This window comes from Podarcis filfolensis, assembly GCF_964270895.1.
Source record: "Podarcis filfolensis genome assembly, chromosome: 2".
Classification (NCBI taxonomy): Eukaryota; Metazoa; Chordata; class Lepidosauria; order Squamata; family Lacertidae; genus Podarcis; species Podarcis filfolensis.
In genome coordinates this window covers 84,066,679-84,090,961 of record NC_139605.1, presented here as the reverse complement: position 1 = coordinate 84,090,961, position 24,283 = coordinate 84,066,679, and the positions used below count along the sequence as shown (strand labels likewise).

General features: G+C 46.1%; 1 protein-coding gene across 2 annotated transcripts in view; it reads right to left on the bottom strand.

Moving 5' to 3' along the window:
- USP43 (ubiquitin specific peptidase 43) overlaps positions 1-24,283 on the bottom strand; it is a 93,318-nt gene that overhangs the window by 52,045 nt on the left and 16,990 nt on the right. Inside the window, exon 2 of one of the 2 annotated variants that reach the window (XM_083597676.1) lies at positions 22,202-22,342. The exons of the other annotated variant lie outside the window; for it this stretch is intronic. Coding sequence (XP_083453802.1) covers positions 22,202-22,342 — 141 coding nt within the window. The remainder of the gene's footprint in view (positions 1-22,201; positions 22,343-24,283) is intronic. 2 annotated transcript variants of the gene reach the window in all.

Here is a 24,283-nt window from a genome sequence, read left to right as displayed (position 1 = left end):
AAAGTATCTGCAAATAAAGCAGGCAGGTTGGTCTCCCTAGGGACCAGAAAGGGACACCTGGTCAAGCCCTATTCTTAGTAGAATGTATACTAAGCCAAAGCATGCAAGCAACTTTTGCCACCCGAGTCCAGGACCAGTCAGTGGAATCCTATATTATAGCCTTCCATGCGGATGGACCAACATTCCCATCAACCATTGGCCACTGGCTTCTGGAAGAGTGGGTCCCCCACCCTTGCTACATTACCATTGTTCTGCGGCTACTGTTTCCCACAAACTGTTTCTGCATAGTCAAGGCTCCATTTTGCAATGAAAGCATATGCCAGTGACACTTCTGCCTGGGGCTTACACAAACACACTAATCTAAGTGCTACCAGCATTGGAAGTCACTGTACAATCTGGGAGATCTGCATGGTTGCCGCTTGCTGTGACACGGTGCTCTGAGCATGCAAGTAGGCTTTTTCAGCAGCCGCTGCTAGGCTGTAATAGTAATCTGAATTGGGCCTCAGTGACCTCACAGCTCAGGAAGCAAGGCTGCCCACACCTGCCCCCTCCTATTAAGACAAAGGAGATTTAACATTTTAATGGATTTCTCAAACGTAGCAGGATGGAAGGAAAATAATTCATGATGCTATTAATCAAACCATTTGCCCTGTCTGGAAAAGTGTTTTTCCCCCCCTCTATGAAAGCAAGGGAGAGAATTTCTCTTGATACGCAAGGAAGAACAACAGAATAGGAGGGTAATAGCGCCCAGACTCTAGGAAGCAAGGAGATTTCCCTAAAATGGGAGTTGATCTCCTAACATGGTGACACATTGGCTCAAAGAGAAGTGCAAGAACTCAGTTATCTATTCTGTATTTTAAGGAATGCTTTGTCATCTTTCAAATCATGCTGTTAGCCACACAAGATGAGTTTTTTATTATTGATAAAGTGAAGTAAATATTTTTAAAAATTAAAAACCTAATGGTTATGTTCTTTGGAAGATTATTATTAGGGGATCCTCCAAGCAAAAGTTCACAATTCTGGACAAGGTATTTGAAAGATCTCTTGCTCCTATCAAGTCCCCCTTGCCATGCAAAGAAGCAGAAGAGGGTGCTGGCCGTGCTGCAGAGTAAAATTCATGCAAGTAAACAATGAGGCCCATGAGAACAGTATGATTCTGGACTGCACCTCACACTTTCTGCAATGCAAAGGGTCCCTCAAGATCAGCCTTTCTCAACCTGTGAGACCCCAGATGTTGTTGAACTACAACTCCCATCACCCATAGCTTCCAAGGCCAGAGCTCAGGGATGATGGGAGTTTTAGTCCAACAACATCTGGGGACCCACAGGTTGAGAACTGCTGCTCTAGATGCATCTCACTGTGGTAAGGCTTCTCAGAAGGTTGGTAGCTTGGACACTGTTGACCTAATATTGGTTCTCATGATGAGACCTGAGTAGAGGGGACTTATTCCAAAGGACTATCAGGAAAATTAAAGTGCAAGGTGCCATACTCTTAAGGGTGTTGTTATGCACCAAGATCCTTTAAGATTCTCCTTGCTTCTCCATTACATTTTTTCCTGGACTGTCATTTTTTAAGGTGGGGAGGGGTGAAGATGGCTATTCCATCCCTCCATTTTATCAAGTCCTTAAACTTTGGCATTCCTGTGTTGTGGAAACAGCCTCAGCCATCAAACAGCTGCCACAAACAGCAGAGAACTAAAGCCGCCTTCACTTCATCAGATGCAAAAGAGGACATGGGTCCTGCACCTCTAACAATTCCCACTTCTCCACTAGAACACCAAGATGCATGTCCTCTCTTGCATCTGACCACCAGCACTCCTAAAGAGTCACAGAAGAGTTTAGCCTTTCTGCATGGCCCACATTCCATAACAAGAACTTTCTCCTAAGGGAGAATTCAAGAGATGAAACTTGGCTAAGTGTGGGTGCAGCCACCCTCCCAACACCAGCATTGCCTAATGCTTATTTGGGTGGAGCACGTTTGGAGCTCTGCAGATGTGCCAACAAAGCCCACGTGCCCACCCACACTCCCAACCCCACCGCCATCCTGCCCCATCCAGCTAAGCTGCAACAATGCCAGCATTCAGATGGAAGATCCACCACCACCTGATTCACTACAGCATGCAGAAGACCTTACGCTGCAGAGAGGCAAGTCATATCGACATCTACCCAAGAGCTGTCTTCTACACCGGTCACCTCAGAACCAGAGAGTGCTGTCACTTGAACCAGTCCAGGGATAACTCAAAAACAGGAACATCCTGGCACCTGAATAGAAAGCAAATCATGTCCAACTTTTTTAAGGTCTAGGTAGGTAAGCACAGAGAGGAGCTGTGTCACTTCCGTTGAGAGATCAGCTGGCTTTAGCTCTCTGTCAGCTGTTGCCTAACAGCAGCTGTTCCAGCAGACTTCCTGAATTGTTTCCACCCCACCTGGTCATTATAAGAACTATAATTTAAAATACTGCTGCCTGAGATTATTTTTTCCTCCTCCCTCCCCATTCACAGGAACATAGGAAACTGCCTCATACTGAGTCAGCGTTTAATACAAAATACAGTACTTATCTGGCTGGATCTGGAACTTCACAATATCTGGACATGGCTTCAATTCACAATATCTGGACATGGCTTCAATTTTGCATCTGAATTTGATACATTTTTTCCTAGTTCTGACTATGTCAAGCCAGGGTGTACCACTCCAGATGGCAAATTTAGAGCTCACACAACTGAATGCGGAGGGTTTCCGCACCTTAAAGTGTTCCCTTCTGACCAGAGAATAGACACTTGCTGTTACATACTGGCTGGAGGAACCAGATGGGAAACCCTCAAGGAAAGAAGGCTCAGAGCCAGGGGACTGGTGGTGGGAAAACGATGAGTGGTCAGAGGGTGAAGACTGGGAGAAGCTGTCTGAGGCTGAAGAGGTAACAGGGATTAGTGAGGGAGGAGGTGGAGAGATTGTTGCAAAGAGAAGTTCAGAATCAGAGGCAAAAGCTCAAATGGGAGAGGAGGGAGGCCAAGAGGCAGAGATGAATCTGGCTGTTGAAGATACACAGGTGTCTCCCTCTCCTGCTGCAACAAGCTCCCCTCCCCCATGGTCTCCCAGAACCAGAAGAGGCATGAAGAGAGCAGAGGAGAAGTTGGCTTCATGCAGGCACAGTGTCAGATTGCTTGGGGAAAACCCTGGAGAGAAGAGGACTTAGGCAGCTGTGGGGAGTTGGGGACCTTCAGTCTCCGCAACTGCTTCATGGGGACGAGACCTGCCAGAGAAGAGTTGCTCTGCTCAGCTGGCCTGACATCCTGTGCAAATGCTTTTCTTTCTTTCGTTTTTTCTAGTAAAGAGTTAACTCCAATTTGCTCAATGTAGTTTCCTGCTGGCTCGCTCCTGTCACTTACTGAGACCCTCAAATATATCCCCTGTTGAATTAAGTCTCATGAATGCCCCTTATGCCACAGGGCAGTTATGTCTTGCTTCATTTTATTGCTTAAATACAACTTTGGGTTGCAAGAATACAGTGGCTGGAGACAACTTATGAAACTGACTTTTGTATGCTTAACAAAGCTTTGCCTGGAGATACAATCTCCAAAACAACCTTTGGGAGTTTAGCCAAGATTAGCCCAAAATTGCACAATTACGGGAGGTCACTGCTGAATGCCACTTTGTGTTTGCTCCCTTTCAAAGGGGACTTTCTGTCTTCCCGTCAGCTTGACCCACATCCAACGCAACCGAGCTACAGGTGCGTAGGTGAGAAGGGGTTGGGTTACTGCCTGGCCGCGGGCCCATAACAATTGTTCCATTCCTGGAACAAGACGGAGTGTCCTTTCCTTCTTGAAATTGCATAACACCTTTAGCTTACGGCAGTTTAAGTCAGCTCTAATACTTTGTGCAGAGGTGTACTTAGAGTCCCTTGCACCCTCAGCAAGGAGCTATATTGGTGGGACACAGACCCCCCCGGGGGAAAAATCTAAGAAGCAGGCAAGGTTGCGTGGACAGGAGGAACATGCCTCTTCAGGGCTGGATGCGGCTTTCTGCCTGCAAGCCACTCCAATGGCCACTTTCCGTTCCTCCTGCAGTAGGAGCAGCTTTTCCTGCTGGAGACTCCTTCTGTGGGCAAAGCAGTGACTGGGTTTCTGAGCAAGTGGGGGCACTCCAGATGTCATGAGAGGACTCCAATACCTGACAGGTGGTTTTTGTGCCCCCCCCCCGTGCCTGCATCTCTGGTTGGGGCTGGTTTTGCCAACCCCTAGGTACACCTCTGACTTTGCGATTACGGTACTTCTTTCATCTTGCCTGTTTGTCATTCCACTTCCAAATAAACAGCTTCTAATAAGAGCCGTAGCTTGCGGGGGGGGGGGGGAGCCAGGTTTTTTGCACCGGGTGAAGCCTCCAAAGGGGCACCAGCCTGTGTGTATGCAAATACACCAGGGGAGTGCGGCGAACCTGGGTCTTTGACCAGGGTGAAAATGAGCCTAGTTTCATCCCTGCTTTAATAAAATTACTCCTGATCTTGCCTGCTGATTCATGGGGCATGGCCCCAATCTTAGAAACTTAACCACCAGCTTTGCATGCTGTAGTGATCCTAAATATTAAAGGTTTGAAAATACAAATGCACCCACTAAGAGACAAGGGATGCCTAGCCTTCTCAGACCCCAATGTGTCTCTAGGACGGTCTACCTGCTTGGGTTTCTTAACTAATAGATGTCAACAAAATCTTGGTCCGAAGGCTCCTTTGGCTGGGGCTCACTCATTCCCTATTGTGTTTACTCTGTCACAGTCAGAGCCATAGTACCTAACACCTTTCAATCACATGGTTTGCCCTTGAGTGCAAGGCTCACAAAAGTTTTCTTCCACCAAGAGCCAGCATGGTGGACCAATCCAGATCAGGAACCTGGGATGGGGGTGGAGAAGCAGCAGTGGCAGAAACAGCTTACCATGACTGCGGTGTGTGTCGGCAGTAGCAGCAACAACCTGCAAGGCCTTATGGCGGCGGCACAATTGCCACCACGACAAGGCTTTGCAGGTGGCTGCCACTTCTGCCACTGCCCACTCCTGTGGCGAGGCTTCACAGGCTGCTGATTATTGTGCCACTGCTGCCAGGCTGCTGCCGCTGCTTCTGCCCTTTCCCTGCCATTGTTGATTCTGCCGTCACCAGGCTGCTACCGCTTCTGTCGCCTAGCAGGTCTGTTGGCAGTCTGGCAGTCCCAGATTATTTGTATTCACTATGACTCAACACCATACGCTGGCTTGCCCTGAATACCACCATTTGGTAGCCAAGCCCAAAGCCAAAAGTCCTATTGGGATGCATTTTGGCTTGCATGCTGCTGATAGTGTCCATGAGGTGATTGATAATATCATCAGTTATCAGTTTTATACCCTTATGTAGCAGCATTTGCCAGGACATTGTCCTGCTCACCTCTGAGTGGTGCCTTCCTTATTTCAGATATCGTGATATGTCAATATATTGCGATGTTTAGCTGGTGATAGATCACAATATTGAAAACCAGTTGTCGCCCAGCCCTAATAAGCAGTTTATTTGTTATAATGATGAAACAGATGGCACAGGCTGAGTGGAGAGACAAGTATCCATTAGTACACCACAAGCTGTTGCCTGAAATGGTCAAAATCCTCCCGTAAAAAGAACTGAAGGCTTGATCTTTACTACAGCTCCGTGTGCTAGTTCCCATCCAAGTGAGGTGTGGTATCAGGATACCATCTTTCCTGTGCAACTCCCTGCCCTTGGGGCTTACTACTCCGCACAACAGCACATTGTTTATCCCCTTGCCTTTCAATTATCATTCTGTTCCTTGGAGTCTATCGTTATACACTTTTACACATGGCTGCCGCCTTTGAAAGGCATTTGGATACTGCAGGTGGTGCAGAATGCTGTTAGCAGGCCACTGCTGAGGGCCAACACTGGCTGCCAGTTTGTTTCTGAGCTGCTTATCACTTTTAAAGCTCTAAAACAGAGGTGCCTTACCTATGGCCTTCCATATGCTGTTGGACTACAACTCCCATCATCTTTGGCCATTGACCATGCTGACTGGGGCTGATGGGAGTTGGAGTCCAGTGACATCTGGAGGGCTACTGGCTCCCCAGTCCCTGCTGCTTGTTCCCATATGATTATGCCTGCCCATGGAGGTCCTCAGGAGTTGCATACGCAGGACAGGGCCTTCTTAGTTGTAGCAACCAGCCCTTGGGAGCTTCTTCTCTGTCAATTTTCAAGAAACTGGTAGAGATCATCCTGTTTTAACAGGCCTGCATCATGGGCTGATTTGCTCCCTTGCCCAGATTGTTGGTTATTGCTGATGCCAACTGCTTCTGCCTTTCAATTTTATGCTGCTTGGTTTTATTGTGTTTACTGTTTTACCAATACATCACACAAATACGCACATATTGTACTTTGTAATTGTCACATGCTGCTTTGGGAGCTGCTTTGGCCAAACAATGGCTTCTACATTCGAATACAAATAAATAAATATAAATGCAAAGTATGTGCGCAAACAGCATGTCAGCTGCTGCCAGCAAGATGCATTAGTCAGCTTACCAAATTACAGCCCATCCACGTTTTAACAACCAGGCTGATAACGCCAGTTATACTAGCTAATTACTACACAGCAAGAGGTAATTTGGGCGCATTGCAGCTGAACACAAACACCCCCACCTGCCTGCATTTTACATGCGTATGTGAGCTTGTGCATACACACACAGTGGGAGTGAGGTTGCGGGGCTGATGATAGCTGGCGTCTGCATGGGATTACTGGCCTGGAATGACGACTCTTACTGAAAATGAACTTTAAGGTGGTCTTTAGCCAAATTCTCTTAACTTTTTAATCTGACATGATAGCTACCACTATGCACCATCACTCAGGGCTCATTTCCAGGGTGCAAATACCTAAGAGAACACATATGTCCCAGCATGTTCAGGGCAACCTCACCCACCTCACCTGAGTGACCATTAGGTCCAGTCGTGGCCAACTCTGGGGTTGTGGCACTCATCTCGCTTTATTGGCCGAGGGAGCCGGCGTACAGCTTCTGGGTCATGTGGCCAGCATGATTAAGCCGCTTCTGGCGAACCAGAGCAGCGCATGGAAACACCGTTTACCTTCCCTCCGGAGCGGTACCTATTTATCTACTTGCACTTTGACGTGCTTTCGAACTGCTAGGTTGGCAGGAGCAGGGACCAAGCAACGGGAGCTCACCCTGTCACGGGAATTCAAACTGCCAACCTTCTGATCAGCAAGCCCTAGGCTCTGTGGTTTAACCCACAATGCCACCCGCATCCCTCCTCACCTGAGTAGTCGGGTCTTTTTCCACAGCTCCTTTCCCTCAGGTTCGAGGTAATAATAATAATTTATATGCCACCCATCTAACTGGGTTGCCCCAGCCACTCTGGTCAGCTCCCAACAAAAAAACAGTAAAAGCACAATACGACATCACACACTAAAAGCTTCCCTGAACAGGACTGCCTTCACACACCAAGCGCCTAGCACACAACACACCAAGGCTCCACAAAAAAGCACGTAAGGGCTACGGACATTTCTAAGCACCTACTAAACTGCAAAAGCTGTGTGCTAGCCAGAAAGAAAGGTGTGTGGAACAAGTGCAGTCATGGGTTTCACAATGCCATTCAGGGAACTTCCCTCAAGACAAAGGCCTTGTCAGAGCCAGTGGAATCAGGAAGGTCACTGTGCACAATGGACAGTGTCTGGAAAAGCAAAGCAGAGATTTTCCACACAGAGAGAACATGCCCAGCCTTAATCTGGTCACTTTTAGGTGGAAAGCCCAATGGCTTCTTCTCAGCCATCAGAATCTAGAACAACCAGCTCTAGGACAAGGATGAAGAGCCTGCAGCATTCCCTAGTGTTGCTGGACTACAATTCCCATCATCCCTCACTACTGGATGGGGAGTCATCAAGTCCAACAACATGAGGTTTTTCACCCATACTCTAAGAGAATATAGGTGGCCAGCCCAAGATCCCCGCTCTCACAGAAATGAAGAGCCACTGAGAGTAAAACCATGCTTCAAGAGAACAAGATAGGAATCCGCTCAAAGAGAGGGGCAGAAGCACACAGAATAAATATTAAGCGAAAGTTTTAGCAGGAAGTTTAGTTCATGACTTGGTGTCTTTTAAGTTCACACAGCTTGCTCCATTTCGGTCACGTATGTTTTGGCTGGCAGAAAGAACAACAACTCGCAAACTTGGTTCCCTGTTGTACAAAGAAACAGCTGCAGAGAGTTATTAGATATAACTACTTTTGTTCAGAGTTGCTGAACAGGTAGGCGGACCATCCGAGTCCTGGAAATGGCTCAGGGTGGCTGCTTTAATGACCACCAACATTGCTAAGCTGCCTCCAGTCTAAAGAACCTAAGCTGTGTCAAGTCTTTAAAATCACTCTTTATAAATGATGTTATTCATTACAGCAGAATTATAGCCAGTCCTGAGCTGTGTGTCACACCTAGCACCCCGCATGCTCTAGATTACATGGTTGGTTCTCCAGTACATGTATCTATCAAAAGTTACCTTTTAGTGGCTTAGGTTGGTACATACACTGAACTCTCCCTCCATTAGACACAAACACTAAGATCTGGCCTATACTTATTTTAAAAAAATAATAAAAACAGCCTGTTCATGGTATCTTATGCCCATCATCACCATCAGGTGTACCACCTTCTCAAAGCAGTTCTTCTGCCTGGTGTGGTCCATCCATGGGGACGGCCCCAGGTTGAATCCCCAGCATCTCCAGGTAGGATTGGAAGAGACCCAATAAAAAGGAGCCAAATAAAAAGGCTGAGATGGTAACTGGAGTAGTGAAGCTACCAACAGATGAGGAGCCTTTTTGGGGGGTGGGGGCTGTGTGGTGGCCACTTTTGTAGGAGAGCAGAAACTAACTCCCCGCTTCTTTTAAAAGGCTGAGCACATCTGCTTTCTCTCTCTCTCTCTCTCTCTCTCTCTCTCTCTCTCTCTCTCTCTCCCTCCCTCTCTCTAAAAGGCTTATCTCAAGGTTCCTCCAGCCCTGGAGCTCTTGCTGAGTGACTGCATGGAATCAGAGCTCCCACTCTACAATTGAAGAATCCACGTGGGTGCGAAAGTATCTACCCCACCCCCCTTTCTTCCTCCGAGACTGAATTAGCAGCTTGGGAAGGAAGCCCTGAATAAGCCGCGCATTGTGAGAGTGCCAATGCAATCAGGCCAAGGGAAGGATCAGTGATGGCTAATGAATTCTACCATCTGCCCAGGGTAGAGGTGGCTATTTAAAGGATGTGAAAGAATGATGTGGTGGGGGCCAGGCCAATGCCTTTTGGCACCTGAGATGAATAGCAAAATGGTGGCCCCCCTCGCCACCACAGAAGAAGAGGGGAGTGAAGATCTACATCAGGAACAAGATGGGAATAATCTGCTCCCCCTGTGGATCCTGCCGCCTGAGGCAGTTGCCTCTCCTTGCCTCGTGGGTGGGCCAGCACTGAATGCAGTTCTCCTGGGAATGCAGCTGAGGCAGCTGTGCTTTCTGAACCCAGGGCATGGCCAGAGAAGTAGGCATGCAGTTGGCATGAGAGAAGGAGACACAAAACGTGTGAACAGAGCATGGGGCTTGGCATGTTTCTGGGTCCTGACAATGTGGTGATGGATGTCCCCATAGAAGAAACGACCCACTAAAGTCTTCCTTTAGTGTTCCTCAAACTTGGGTCTCCAGATGTTGTTGGACTACAACTGCCATCAGCCCTAGTTAGCAGGGCCTGTGGTCAGGAATGTTGGGAGATGTAGTGCAACAACAGCTGGGGACACAAGTTTGAGAAACACTGCCTTAGGGGGACAAAGGGAGTGGCTCTGTGCCAGAGGGCAAATAGCCCTCCCTCAAGGCAAGGGCCCCTCCCTCAACTCAAAATTAGTTAGAAACACAAGAGCATTTGAAGTAGAGCTTTAGAGTTGGAAGGAGAGGAGCTGTATTTAGAATTGCATTTGGCTGGGGTGTGAGGAAGAAGTTGCAGTCTGTTAAACGCAGCAAGCTGGAGCAGAGGGACAGAGGGCCATGGCCGATTTCTGCTGGCACCCAAGACTGTGGCCATGGGAGACGCAAAGACCCTCTTGGAGTGTTAATGCTGTGAGCCCCTCCATCACAGCCTTAGGTTGTAAATATGTGAAAATAAACCACAGATCATAAAGACACCATGGTCTCCGCTGTGCCTCAGTTCCAAAGAAAACACAAACCCTGGGTAAGTGCCTGGAACCCCTGGAATCTTCCACCACCGTAGTCATTGGAGTGGTGTGTAACAATCACAGCTGTCAACTTTTCCCTTTTCTTGTAAGGAATCGTATTCGGAATAAGGGAATTTCCCTTGAAAAAAGGGAAAAGTTGACAGCTATGGTAACAATACCTTTCCCCATCCCAATTATTGCTCTGGAATATATGCTAAGGGCTGGTGTCCTACTGTTAAGATTTGCCTGTTGCAGGAATCTTAAAATTGACCTCATGCCTATTTGCCTTCCAGCTTTCCCACCCGCCCCCAAAAACCTTCCACTTGTGGTAAAGTCAGGTTCTAAGAGCTTCTTCCCCCGAGGCTGATGTCTCCAGTGGCAATTAGGGAAACACAGTGCTTTGTGCAGGAGGAGTTCAGTGCTCGCCGCATGCTCTGACAAAAGGCACATTTTCAAACTGAGATAAGTGCCAATTAATTTTCGCTTCAGCTGCTAGGCAGCCTCGTGTATCTTGCACAAAAGCAGGTGATTTCCTCTTGGTAGGGTACCGTGTGTGTGTGTGTGAGAGAGAGAGAGAGAGAGAGAGAGAGAGAGAGAGAGAGAGAGAGAGAAACACAGACAGCATCTATGTATGGCAAGGAGACAGAGAGAGGTGTGAACACATGCAGGGGGAAAATGTATGTGGGAGAGAGTGCATAGGCTAAGAAGGCACATGACATAGTCAGTACAGCTATGGCTTGGCAGAGAATTACATTCTTTTGACAGCTGCATTTGATCTACTCGTCAATCTTTACTATAAGTTAATAAAATGATTTTTATTTTGGGGGGGAGGGGGAAATACCTCACATGTGACGAGTACCTCAATGGGCAACAGACAAAACCTGTGAGTTTCTGTTAGTTACAGCTATGTACTCTTCGTCCCATGAAAGGGAAGTGAAAACATGCCAGATTGTAGGTATCTACAGTGGCTAAGGTTAAGCATTCTTCCTGAAATTAAAATAATCCAATACAGTGGTACCTCGGGTTACATACGCTTCAGGTTACATACACTTCAGGTTACAGACTCCGCTAACCCAGAAATAGTGCTTCAGGTTAAGAACTTTGCTTCAGGATGAGAACAGAAATTGTGCTCCGGCGGCGCGGAGGCAGCAGGAGGCCCCATTAGCTAAAGTGGTGCTTCAGGTTAAGAACAGCTTCAGGTTAAGAACGGACCTCTGAAACGTATTAAGTACTTAAGTACTTAACTGTACAGGGGACCTAAAGGAGTTCCTTGGATGCCACCTCCACCCATCAGACCACAGTGTGATGGGATTGCGAGAGCCTGAGCTGGAAAGACCTTGTAAGCAGAAGAGTGTCCACAGGTGCTTCAAAGGCAACTCCAAAGCCTGAGCTCTGTCACAGCTGAGAAGCCACGCTATTTAAGGTGGGAGGAGAGCAGAGAGAGAGAGAGAGAGAGAGAGAGAGAGAGAGAGAGTTCACGCACATGCCTGCAGTGCTCCAGGAAGCACACGCTCCTGTCTTCCCCAAGGAACCACCTGAGCAAATCACAGCCAGCAGCAGAGCAAGAGATAAGGGCTGCACAATCAAACATTTATCTCAGCATGTAGGATTACAGTGTGTTCAGCCTTGGAAGGTGCAATGTGCCCAGCCTGACATTGCTAGCGAAAGCAAAGCACAGAGATACGGGATCTTGTTGGAGATGTAAACCAATTGCCAAGATCCAAGCTTATTACATGATGGGAGCTCGTTAGGGGGGACGGCAACTGCCCCTTCCTCTTGTTTCTGGCTCACTTCCCAAACCAGATTTGTTCTTCAGCACCTCTTCTGATATTATTGTTTTCCTAACAGAGAGACGTTTCTCTGTGGGGAAACTGCATCAAAGCCAAGCCTATCATCACTGGGAGGCTGTAGCAACTCACAGAAGATGCCTTTTTCTTAAGGAAAAAATCAGCAGCTTCCTAGAGAACGTAGAGTTTGCTCATAATACAATTCCCTCCCTGAAGTGCTATTGTGGCAATGTGTGGTAGCAGTTATCCTCCCACCTCCTCTGTAACACACTCTCTCTCTCTCTCTCTCTCTCTCTCTCTCTCTCTCTCTCTCTCTCTCATTCTCTCATATTTGCAATGCCCATACAGAAAATTGTTTGAATTTGAATTGTTTGAAAAGTCAGTCCCCTTTCTCCATCATTTCTAGACTCACAACTGAAGGATAGATTGATTAAATAAATAAATAAATAAATAAAGCAAGCAAGGAAGCAAAAAGACAATTTTGTTTGCCAACAGATGCCTTTAACAGGAAAACCAGTTTTCAAGAGTCAGCTAAGAATGCTTACATTTAAAAATGGCTATACCATTGCTCATGTATGACTACCTAAGTAGATATCTAAGGGAAGCATACTCCTGCTATTTCTGCCAAATGGGAGTCAAAGGAATTGCCCAGTGTTATTTACACTAACTGGTAACAGCTAATCAGGGTCATGGGGCAGAGGACTTTCATACCTGAGACCCTTTCACTTGAAAATCCAGGAGCTGGACCAATCTGTAGTTGTACAGACTGTCCCCATTGATTTCTTATTGTTCTTGTACTTTTATTACAATTGTTTTTACTGTTCTTTTAATGTAACAATAATTGCTATATTATTGTTAGTTTGGTTTTATATATCTGATGTGCCCCACACCCTGGATCACTTGTTTGATGATGGGTAGGATAGATATGAAATAAATTAAAGTTAAATGAAATATATCTGAGGAAAGCTCATGTCTGGTAGCGGCAGTTGGCATGAGCACAAGTGCTGTCGAGGAGTCCAGAAGTGTGTTTCGTTCCTTGGTTGGTTTAAAAAATCTGTTTCCTGCCCTTCCACCCAAAGGGTGGCAAACAGCCAAGTAGCAAAATAACAGAATTGAAAATAAAATATAAATAAATAACAGGTATTTTAAAAAACATTGAGAACATCTAAAAACATACTGCGGCAGCCAGTAATTATTGCTAGGAACAGTATATTACAGCTAACAAATGCCTGAGTAAACAGGAAAGCTTTTTAACCTCATGAATGTTAATAATGAAGGAGACAGACTCAGGGCACTCCACAGATGAGGAACTGCCACTAAGAAGGCCCTGTCACAGGTAAACACCAACTAAGCCTCCCTGCTCAACACAGGGGATGAGGAATACCGAGTCTGTTTCAAGTCCCAATTTCTACTTAAAATGAGGGCACATAAGCCTTTGAACAACAGGCTATATATTGCTTTCCATTTAAAAAGAAAAAAACCCAGATCAGTATGGGACCCCTACCTCCAGAGCAAGAGGCATCTGCCATGGAAAACATGGGAAACATTCAGAGCTAGGCAGAGGGCCTTCTCGGTAGTGGCGCCCGCCCTGTGGAACACCCTCCCATCAGATGTCAAGGAAATAAACAGCTACCTGACTTTTAGAAGCCATCTGAAGGCAGCCCTGTATAGGGAGATTTTAAAGGATTGGTGTTTTATTGTGTTTTTAATATTCTGTTGGGAGCTGCCCAGAGTGGCAGGGGAAAACCAGCCAGAAGGGCGGGGTATGAACTACTACTACTACTACTACTAATTATTATTATTATTATTATTATTATTATTATTATTATTATTATTATTATTATTATATTCTCCCCTTGGCAAGTAGTTGGTGCTCATCTCCTACACCTCCGATCCAAATACCAGTGGAAATCACAATTTGAGCAGGTCCCAGAAAAGCAAACAATAGTGCATTCCTGTACATGTCTACTCAGAAGTAAACCCCACTGAGTTCAGCGGGGCTTACTCCTGCGTAGAGAACTGCAGTCTGAACAGATCAATCTGCTTTGCTAATAGCACATTGCTCCAACTTCCACTGTTTCACTGTGTTGCATCACATACTGCAAGAAGGACAGCGTTCATCACACACTCATCCCAATGCAGCCGAGAAGCATCCACTACAATGCTTGGTTTCTTGCTGCATATTTCCAAGCTGGGTTTTGTGCAGTTAGTGTCTACGGTTATTGATTTGTCTACCCTGGTGTGCAGTGACACTCCCCAACAGGCCCGCTGGCATACTTAGCAGATTCCAAGGGGAGCCTCACCTAGCTGGGGTGCAGGTTCTAAGCCACCTGCCAGGGGGAGAAGAAAGAAAAAGCTTGTGCTTTTTTGGTGGTTTCTCATCCTTGCCTAGGGGTAGCTGCCAATCACACTTTGACACCTGTCACAAATGCAGACAAGCCGTCTAGACAAATGCATCTGATTAGCATTAAAACAAGGATGGATAAATATATTTATGAAGGGTGTTATGTGATAAAGGTTGATCGGATTATTTCTTCCCCTCTTTCTGTAGTATCCCTAATAGCCCCAACTGAAAATATGATATAGTGCTAGGTCAGGGGTGGCTAATCCGCAGACGAGATCTGGCCCACAAAGACATGCGGGAAGTAGCCTACCAGTCTCGCAGCTTCATCTCCCAATCTGGTCAGAAGATATGAGTCCTTTATCTCCCAGTCTCAGTGCTGAGATCAAGAGATAGAATCCCTCTGCCACTCCCTGAGTTCTCTGAAGAGCAGCCAGAGGGATCATTTACTTCCCTTCTTAGTGCCAAGCAGCACAGTGCTGAGACTGGAGATAAGCCCCTCCACCTGCTCTTTAAAGTAAAAGGCAGCCTTCTTCCTCACCCTCATTCCACAGCTGCCCTTTTACTCACAGGCAGCAGGCAAAGGGCTCACCTCTGATCACAGCGCTGTGGTGTTTAGTGCTAGGACAGGCAACAGAGCTGCTCTATGGAGATCCTTTGGAGATTCCAGGGAGCACATGGAAAAAGGGTAGTATTAGAACACTGAGGGAGGAAACAAGCTGTTTACGCGGAGATCAGATAAGGGGGTAAGAGTTGCAAGGACATGCTATAAACTGAGAACCAGCCAAATATACTCCTCATTACAGTATAATTTATATGATGTGCTTAAAAAACTCAACTGCATACTTGAAAAAGTCAAGAGAAGATAACCTGATGTCAAGAACACTCTCTTTTTAGCCTGGAATGTGTCACTCTGGAATGCTGTTGAAGTAATATTTTTTTAAAAAGCAAAAGAGAGACTATATGTGCATATGTGTGTCTTTCATTCAATTTACAGACACGGAAAATTTAAAGAATGATTGTTAGAGACATCTGCATCAGCAACGGCAGCTTGGTACTAGTCTCCCAAACATCTGCAACATCCCCTTCCAGCAGCAGGAGAGAACCTTAGGACCATGGGCATAGCCAGGGGGAGCAGCTGCCCCCTCCCCAGGATCAAGTAAAACAATAGAAATACTTAACTAGCTGACCAATCACATCGATTCTGCTCCCCTAACAAAAGCCCTGCTCCCCCCACCCAAAAAATCCTGGCTACGTTCATGCATACCGTATTTTTCGCTCTATAAGACGCACCAGACCACAAGACGCACCTAGTTTTTGGAGGAGGAAAACAAGAAAAAAAATATTCTGAATCTCAGAAGCCAGAACAGCAAGAGGGATTGCTGTGCAGTGAAAGAAGCAATCCCTCTTGCTGTTCTGGCTTCTGGGATAGCTGTGCAGCCTGCATTCGCTCCATAAGACGCACACACATTTCCCCTTACTTTTTAGGAGGGAAAAAAGTGAGTCTTATAGAGCAAAAAATACGGTATTTCTTGCTCCTCCACCCAGCTCTGAAGTTCTGGTTCTTCCAGGCTCACAGATGTAGCACTTAGCTGTAGAAACTGCCACCAGGCAAGATAGTCTTGCAGTAATAGTGGCGCTTGGTAGAACTACTTGGCATTGACATGGTGGATTTTTGAATGTCCATTTAACTCTACATCCCTTATCTCAGTAATTTTTACAATAACCCTGTAAGGTAGGACACTGCTATTATCTCCATCATGTAGAACACTCTGGGGAGTGTTGCCTAAGTGCAGTCTACATCCCCGTTTTGCCACTATCAGCAAATCCTGGAATGTACACAGAATAAATGTACAGCAAAACCATACCATGTAGGGGAAATAGCCAGCCCTTCTGTGTGCAACATTTAGGTACTCCTATCTCTGTCCTAAATACTCCTTCCTACATTACAGGGAAGTGAGCAAAGCATGCACATCCTACACTTTCCTGAAAATACAAATATCAAGGTTCCAAGTGGAAAATCTGCCTATTTCTGGCCAATGAGAAATGAAACCATTTCTCACTTCTCTTCCCTATATTGACAAGTAACCAGTACAGTCCCCTAAATGGACGCTTTCCAAGGCACTACAGAATACTAAGTTTCACACCAAACCCTCCGAACCAGCTCTTGACTGGCTTAACTAGGCTAGCTGCTGCTAAGAGATTCACTCTGCATTTTGGAGCAAACTTATCTGATTTGCACCACCTGGAGCAGTGCTTGGATTGAACACACACACATATATATATAAATATGTGGTGTAGCCCACATTTCTGCAGGGTGTGGCTGCTTGCAGTTTATCAGGTCGTCATAGGATCATAGAACTGTAGAGTTGGAAGGGACCCCAGGGGTCATCTAGTCCAACCCTCTACAGTGAAGAATTGCTGACCGACAGCTATCCAATCTCTGTTTAAAAACCTCCAGTGAAGGGGAGTCCACCCCATTCGGAAGTAGTCCATTCCACTGTCAAACAGAAAATTCTTCCTAATGTTTAGTCTCCTTTCTTGTCATTTGAATCCATTGGTTCAGGACTACCCTCCAGAGCAGCAGAAAACAAGCTTGCTCCATCATCCATGGGAAAGCCCAAGGTTTGGTTTTTTTATATAGTCCTACAGTCGCTTTGAGATAAGTGCTGTGTGGCACCACACAGATTAAGAATGCCTTTGAAAATCCCTCCGTTAAGTGGCTGGACATAATTCCATGCTGTGCCTTACAGGGTGAGGGGAGATGGCCTGCCCCCGTGTCAAATGCAGGTTGCCTTTGAAAGTTTTAAACATAAGAGCATTCATGCCATTCCCCAGAAGAAATCCATTAAGTCCTAAGATTCTCCTGACTTGAGACTAAGAAAGCAGAGAGTGATGGCAGCTACTGCATAATAGGACAAAGAAGGACATCTCAATCTGCTCTGCCTCACAGGACAGGTGGGAGGCTCCCATCATATACAGCAAAGCAAGTCTTTTGACTGATGGGCTCTAAAACCTTCTCCCTGATCTCTCTCCCAACAGAGAGGGTGTGGACTGTTTGAACATTTGTCCTCAGCAAAACACAACACACAGCAACCGTTTGCTCAAAAGTATAGTCTCTGCACTATCTGAAGAAATACCCCCTAACTCCAGCTCAGTGTGCATGAGCCACAGACAGAGAGGCACATTCTGTAGCTTGCTTTAAAAAATAAATAAATAAAAATTATTTTTGCCAGCAGCAAAGCAGCTGCCACTCCATTCCAGAAAGCTGCCTGAAAGTGTAATTAGTGGCAGATTAGTAGTGGGATTCTGATGGGGGTTCACACAATGAGGAGAGAGGCAGAGAGAGACTTCCTTCATCTCCTCGGCTTAACTCTATGATCCATCTGGAAGTGGTCAAGTCTACCTGGAAGGTCAAGGTGGTTAGCCGGGCCTTTGCAGAGTTTTCCATGAAATGGGTTTGTTGAACCATTGCTTGGGAAAGATGGTGCAGTCCTTGGTGCACTGTTTTTTGTAGGCAATTCTCCTCAGATTTCAAAGAGCTTGTTATTAATTCCAGAACTTGTTTAGAGATACATCTGTCAGCAAGTCTGTCATCTGTCACCATGTGAACTATTAACTGAAGCCTGAGGATTCCACTGATAAAAACTACAGTCGTACCTCAGAAGTTGAACAGAATCTGTTCCAGAAGTTCGTTCAACTTCCAAAACGTTCGAAAACCAAAGTGTGGCTTCTGATTGGCTGCCAGAAGCTCTTGCAGCCAACTGGAAGTCGCGGAAGCCCCACTGTATGTTCGGCTTCCAAAAATAGTTCACAAATCAGAACACTCACATCCGGGTTTGCGGCGTTCGGGAGCCAAAACGTTTGAGAACTAAGCTGTTCAAAAACCAAGGTATGGCTGTATTTATCTTGTTGTTTCAGTTAGGGCCGTCCATATATCAAATAATTATCAGCTGATTGACTACCTGGCTTTTAATTGGTTACATGAAACTAAAAATTTAAGAGTCCCTGTGCCCCAATACCCACAACCTGACTTTATAGAGAACAAAAATGAAGGCCCCTAATGGTAGATATGTATTCATGGAAGGCCTCCTCTATGGATTTGGCTTAGTAACACTGGACTCAACTTCTTCCCCCAATTCTGAACAGCTCCAATTAAAACAATATCTCTTCCACTGCCTTTGAACATTACATCAAGTGACTTGAAAGCCCCCAGATGTTGTTGGGACAATAATTTCTGAACCTACTGGCCATCTTGGCTGGGGCTGATGAGAGTTGGGAGTCCAACAACATCTGGGAACCGAAGGTTGAGAAAGGCTGCTTTAAAAGACTCTAGCTCTCCCCAAAGGCGCTAAGTTTAGCAGAGGTGGACTTACAGGCAGAGGCGCACAAGGCCTTGCTTCACTTCAAAACCTTGTGGGAACAAGTTGATCACTAGGAGCTCTCCTCGGTGCTGAAATGACAGATCTGCCTTGCTCTGTGGGCTCTGCCACAGGACAAGAATAGAACACTGCTGCAAAGTATATTGGACGAAGATCATTTAGAAATATCTTAAATGGATTTTGCTTATATACCTAAAGAGGAAATGTATGGCTATGCTTTGTTACCTGAAATTAATAATTTTTTTATAATAAAAAAGAGGAAAACTTTTTGTCAGAAAATACATATACTGTTTGTTGGGTTTGGAAATAAAATAAAATAAATATTTTTGATAAGTAGGTTAAAAGCCACCAGAGGACACTGGATCAGGGCCATCACACTAGAAGAGAGGGGTTGAAGCCTTTCCTCCATGCTTCCCCCCTCTGTCCTCCATGGTTTCAATGCTGACACCAAAGCTGTTCCTAACTTCGGAGGGGTCTCAAGGTCAGGTACATAATGGACCTGCCTTTTCACCTCCATGACTAACAGCAGGTGAGGGGAAGGTTTAAGTTAGGGATACGGCATAGCACCAAATGGTTAATCATCCTTCCATCAGCCCCACATCCCTTACCAAAGTATCACCACCAGCCTGGCACAGATTTAAGCAACAACAACATGGGGAGGAATTCAGTGTTGTGCTAAGGCTATCATTCCTCCAGGACAAGAATTTCGGCTTGCCAGATGGAACAATCCCCCTTCACCTCCCCCAGTGCACTGTTCCAGGGGGTTATCCCACCCCACCCCACCCCAGAACCAATCGTGGGGAACATTGGGGGGAAGAGGGGAAGAAGTGCTGCTGGACAAACAGAAGTCCTTGTGTAGCATTTCCACTGGTGGGACTCATTAGCTGAATCCCACTTATGGGATTTTATTTTGAAATAAAGTTTAAAATACAGGCAACAAACATAAGAACATACATTAACAAGATCACTAATTAAGGGAGTGAAAATGCACTGATTACAGTACTTAGTATATAATATGTACGCTTGTGGGACGATTAGAAGGAAACAGCCTAAGGGGAAGCACACTAACTATTGAGAGAGTTTGGATGTGCAATTTATGTAGTTGAATCATAGAATAGATAGATACCATGGATAGAGATAGAGACAGAGATATAGACAGACAGACAGACAGACACACACACACACACACACACACACACACTTGATGATTTTAACCAAAGAAAAAGGTGGCCAGAGTCACATCTAGCTTGGTCTTAACCGAGTAGTATCCAAAAGTGTAAATAGCCGGCAGGGGGAAACATCCAAAAGTGACAAATATCCTTATTAGAACCAACAAAATGCCACAAAATAGGGAGCAAACTTTTGAGGGGAACCAAAACCAACTCAGAGATTTGAACAAGCTCATAACTTCCAACCATACAGATCAAAACCTGATCTGGGGGAACCTGAGGCCCTGCAGATTTTGATGGATGCTGACTTCCATCAGGCCCTGCCAGCATGGTCAGTAATCAGAGATGATGGGAACTGTAGTCCAGAAACATCTGAAGGGTCTCAGGTTCCCCATTGCTGCTTCAGATCAGGGCTGAGGAAGCCATGGCTCTCCAGCATCCCTGACTCTCATCATCTCTGATCATTGGACCATGCTGACCAGGGCTGTTGAGAGCTGGAGTCCAAGAACATCTAGAAAGCCACAGGTCAATTAACAAGTTTGCAACCCGAATTTTAATACTTTGGCATCACTTTCCTGGGTGGCACATTTAGTAATCTTGGAGGAGATTTTGTTCTCAGCCACACACCCATCTCCAGCCAGAAAGGAACCAAAATGTATCCAGGAAACGGATGCCAGGTGCTGAAAGGCAGCCCTGGCACTTCAAGCTTCTGCACATGCCACTAATAAGGGAAAGGTAAAGGACCCCTGGATGGTTAAGTCCAGTCAAAGACAACTATGGGGTTCGGCACTCATCTCTCTTTAGGCTGAGGGAGCTGGCGTTTGTCCACAGACAGCTTTCTGGGTCATGTGGCCAGCATGACTAAACTGCTTCTGGTGCAATGGGACACCGTGACGGAAACCAGAGTGCACAGAAACACCGTTTGCCTGTCTGCAATTGTGGTACCTATTTATCTACTTGCACTGGTATGCAAGTACCAGTTTCGAACTGCTAGGTTGGCAGAAGCTGGAACAGAGCAACAGGAGCTCACCTCGTCGCAGGGATTCGAACCACTGACCTTCTGATCGGCAAGCCCAAGAGGCTCAGTAGTTTAGACCACAGTGCTACCCGTGTCCCTATGCCACTAATAAGAGCAAGTGGCTAAGACAGAGAGCCAGAGCCTAGATCCTTAGGATGAAAAGTGAGGAATGGAGCAAAAAAGAGGGAGAGGGGGCTACTTTGGAACAGCCTGGCACTGCCACAGCTCTCACTTGGTAATATACTGTTATCAAAGCCAGGGTAGTTCCACCTTAACCCCCCACCCCCATCTAACACCTGCAGGCCCACATTCACACCGGGGGAAGAAAACACTGAATCTATGTCCTTTTTTATTCAATCACTGATTTAGATGTCCACATCTGGTAAAACCTTGTACAACCAAAGATCAAACCTGGTACAGCCTCCTTCCTGTAGGCCCTAAGGAAGTAAACAAGCCAAAGGAAAGGTTATTACATTTACCGGTAAGTCCATCAGAAACCTGTCCCGGTTTTAAGGCAGGATGACGTGTCCCACCTCAGTCAGCTTTTCCCTGTACCAGCCCCATAATTAAGGCAAGAGTCAGGTAGAGGAAGGAAAAACGTGTGTTTTGCCAGAGGCTCATGTTGATGGGTATCCGTCATGTTCTTACTCAGACACAGCATAGCAGTGTGCGAGAGAGAATGTGTGTGCTGTAAGTCACAATGCAGGAAATAAGTTTGACCCAAGCACTCGAAGTGTGTAAAGCACTGCGATACAGAAACCAACAGACACATATCTACAGATACCAAATTGCATTGGCACACAGATAGCTCCTGGGATAATGGAATTCTGGTCTGTCAGTCTACCATCTCCTCTTGAACCACTTCCCAGTGTGGAAGGGAGAGGAAAAGTCTGAAAGCTGAGCAGGAGGGGAAGATAACAGACTGCATTTGGGAAACCTGCAGCCTTTCACCTGGGAGTGAGCACCCACTATCTCTCTAAGGAACTGGGGAAATGTAACTACTCCCCTCTGTTTTAGTGAAGCCATAATTGACTGTGTGGCATTTAAATTCCACCCAATTAAACACAACCTCCTGGTAGTTCAGAAAAGTGAAAATCAGTAGAACATAAATAAAATCAAAGCTTAAAAAACAGTCAATACACCAGTGCTTTTGTGACATTAGCAGCCGGTCCCATTGTCACCTGGGAACTATTTGCACATTGAGGGAACGCCCCTCAGCTCAAGGAGAAATGAGATGCAAAAGCTACTCTATGCACATTCCTACAATCTGATGTGTAAAGTCAGAGAGCTTTCAGGGCATCCCCTGCCAGGCACTGACCTTTCCAGACACCTTGAGTTTTTGATTAAGAGACACCGAACACAAGTCTTCATGCATACGATCCAGCAGCCACAGTAAGAACTCCAGGGCATCGTGCTGTGAGTTTCCGCGGAACTGTGTGCCATACTTAGATACGACATTCTGCAGTTAAAAAAACAAACAAACAAGAGTTCAGAGTTAATATTTTGTATGGTGTAGGAAAGGGGCCCTAGCCATGGAAGGGTAAAAGATATTCATATGCCTTGATCCTCCTTGACATCTTCCCTCTGTTTGGGCTAAGTTGTGGGTAATCAAAAAGAGCCAAGAGCAGCAGAATCACATTAATCAGAATAAGGCCTCACCAAAACAAGATGTCTGGACTGTACCATTTCAGAGTGCAAGTGGGGGCTGGCACATCAGAGAGAAGGTAAGCCAGAAGTGTCCTCCCAGACACACCCACTTTCTGTGGGGATGGAACTGTTTGATATGGAGAAGCAGTCCATCAAGGGAGGCCCCCAACTGCAGTCAAAGTGGTACAGGTCAAACAAAGGTTTACCACCTGAGTGAGAACAAGCCCTAAGAGTCACACTGAGTAACCCTGGAAAAGTCACTCATTCGCTTGACTGAAATAAGAGAAAGGGCACAGCCCAGATGTAGGCTTGTCACCTAAGCGAGAGCTCAGCCTGAATTATGCAGAGCACATTTGCATGACTTCTGCTGTATAATCTGGAGCGGCTCCAAGATGGCAGGATTCAAAGAACATGGTGTTATTTGTAGCAAGGACAGCAACAGCGGTAGGCAAGGACATGGAGGAAATTTTAAAGGGAAGGGACACAGGAAGAAGTAACCATAGAAGCGGGGCAGAGAAATATGTGGGATGGTACCCCATGGCTTCAAAGCTTTCCCCATTCTACTGCCCTATATGTATCTAGGTAGCCTCAGCCAGGCAAAGGCAGCCACAAAACTCGCACAAGGCCTACTCCTGACCTAACAGAGGGGAAAAAACGTAGAACATTTGTTGGACCAGATCTACAGGTACAGTGAGGGGGGGGAGTATTTGATCCCCTGCTAAATTTGCCCATTTGCCCTCTGACAAAGAAATGACCAGTCCATAATTTTAATGGTAGGTTTATTGTAGCTGTGAGAAACAGAATAGCAACAGGAAAAACCCCAGAAACCCAGAAGACAAAAGTCAGAGATTGATGTGCATTATAATGAGTGAAATAAGTATTTGATCCCTTTGCAAAAGATGACTTAGTACTTGGTGGCAAAACCCTTGTTGGCAATTACTGAGATCAGACATTTCTTGTAGGTGGCCACCAGGTTTGCACACAACTCAGGAGGTATTTTGTCCCACTCCTCTTTGCAGATCCTCTCCAAGTCAGTAAGATTTCAAGGCTGATGTGTAGCTACTCAAACCTTCAGCTCCCTCCACAGATTTTTGATGGGATTAAGGTCTGGAGACTGGCTAGGCTACTCCAGGACCTTAATGTGCTTCTTCTTGAGCCACTCCTTTGTTGCCTTGGCCGTGTGTTTTGGGTCATTGTCATGCTGGAATACCCATCCTCGACCCATTTCAATGCCCTGGCTGAGGGAAGGAGGTGCTCACCCAAGATTGGACAATACATGGTCCCATCCATCGTCCCTTCGATGCGGTGAAGGTGTCCTGTCCTCTTAGCAGAAAAGCACCCCCAAAGCATAATTTGTCCCCCTCAATGTTTGATGGTGGGGATGGTGTTCTTGGGCAGCATTCCTCCTCCTCCAAACACAGCGAGTTGAGTTGATGCCAAAGAGCTCGATTTTGGTCTCATTTGACCACAACACTTTCACCCAGTTCTCCTCTGGGTCATTCAGATGTGCATTGGCAAACTGCAGATGGGCCTGTACATGTGCTATCTTGAGCAAGGGGACCATGCGGGCTCTGCAAGATCTCAGTCCTTTACGGCGTATTGTGGTACCAACTGTTTTCACAGTGACTATGGTCCCAGCTGCCCTAAGATCATTGACAAGCTCCCCCCGTGTAGTTCTGGGCTGCTTCATCACCGTCCTCCTGATCATTGCAACTCCACTAGATGAGATCTTGAATGGAGCCCCAGACCAAGG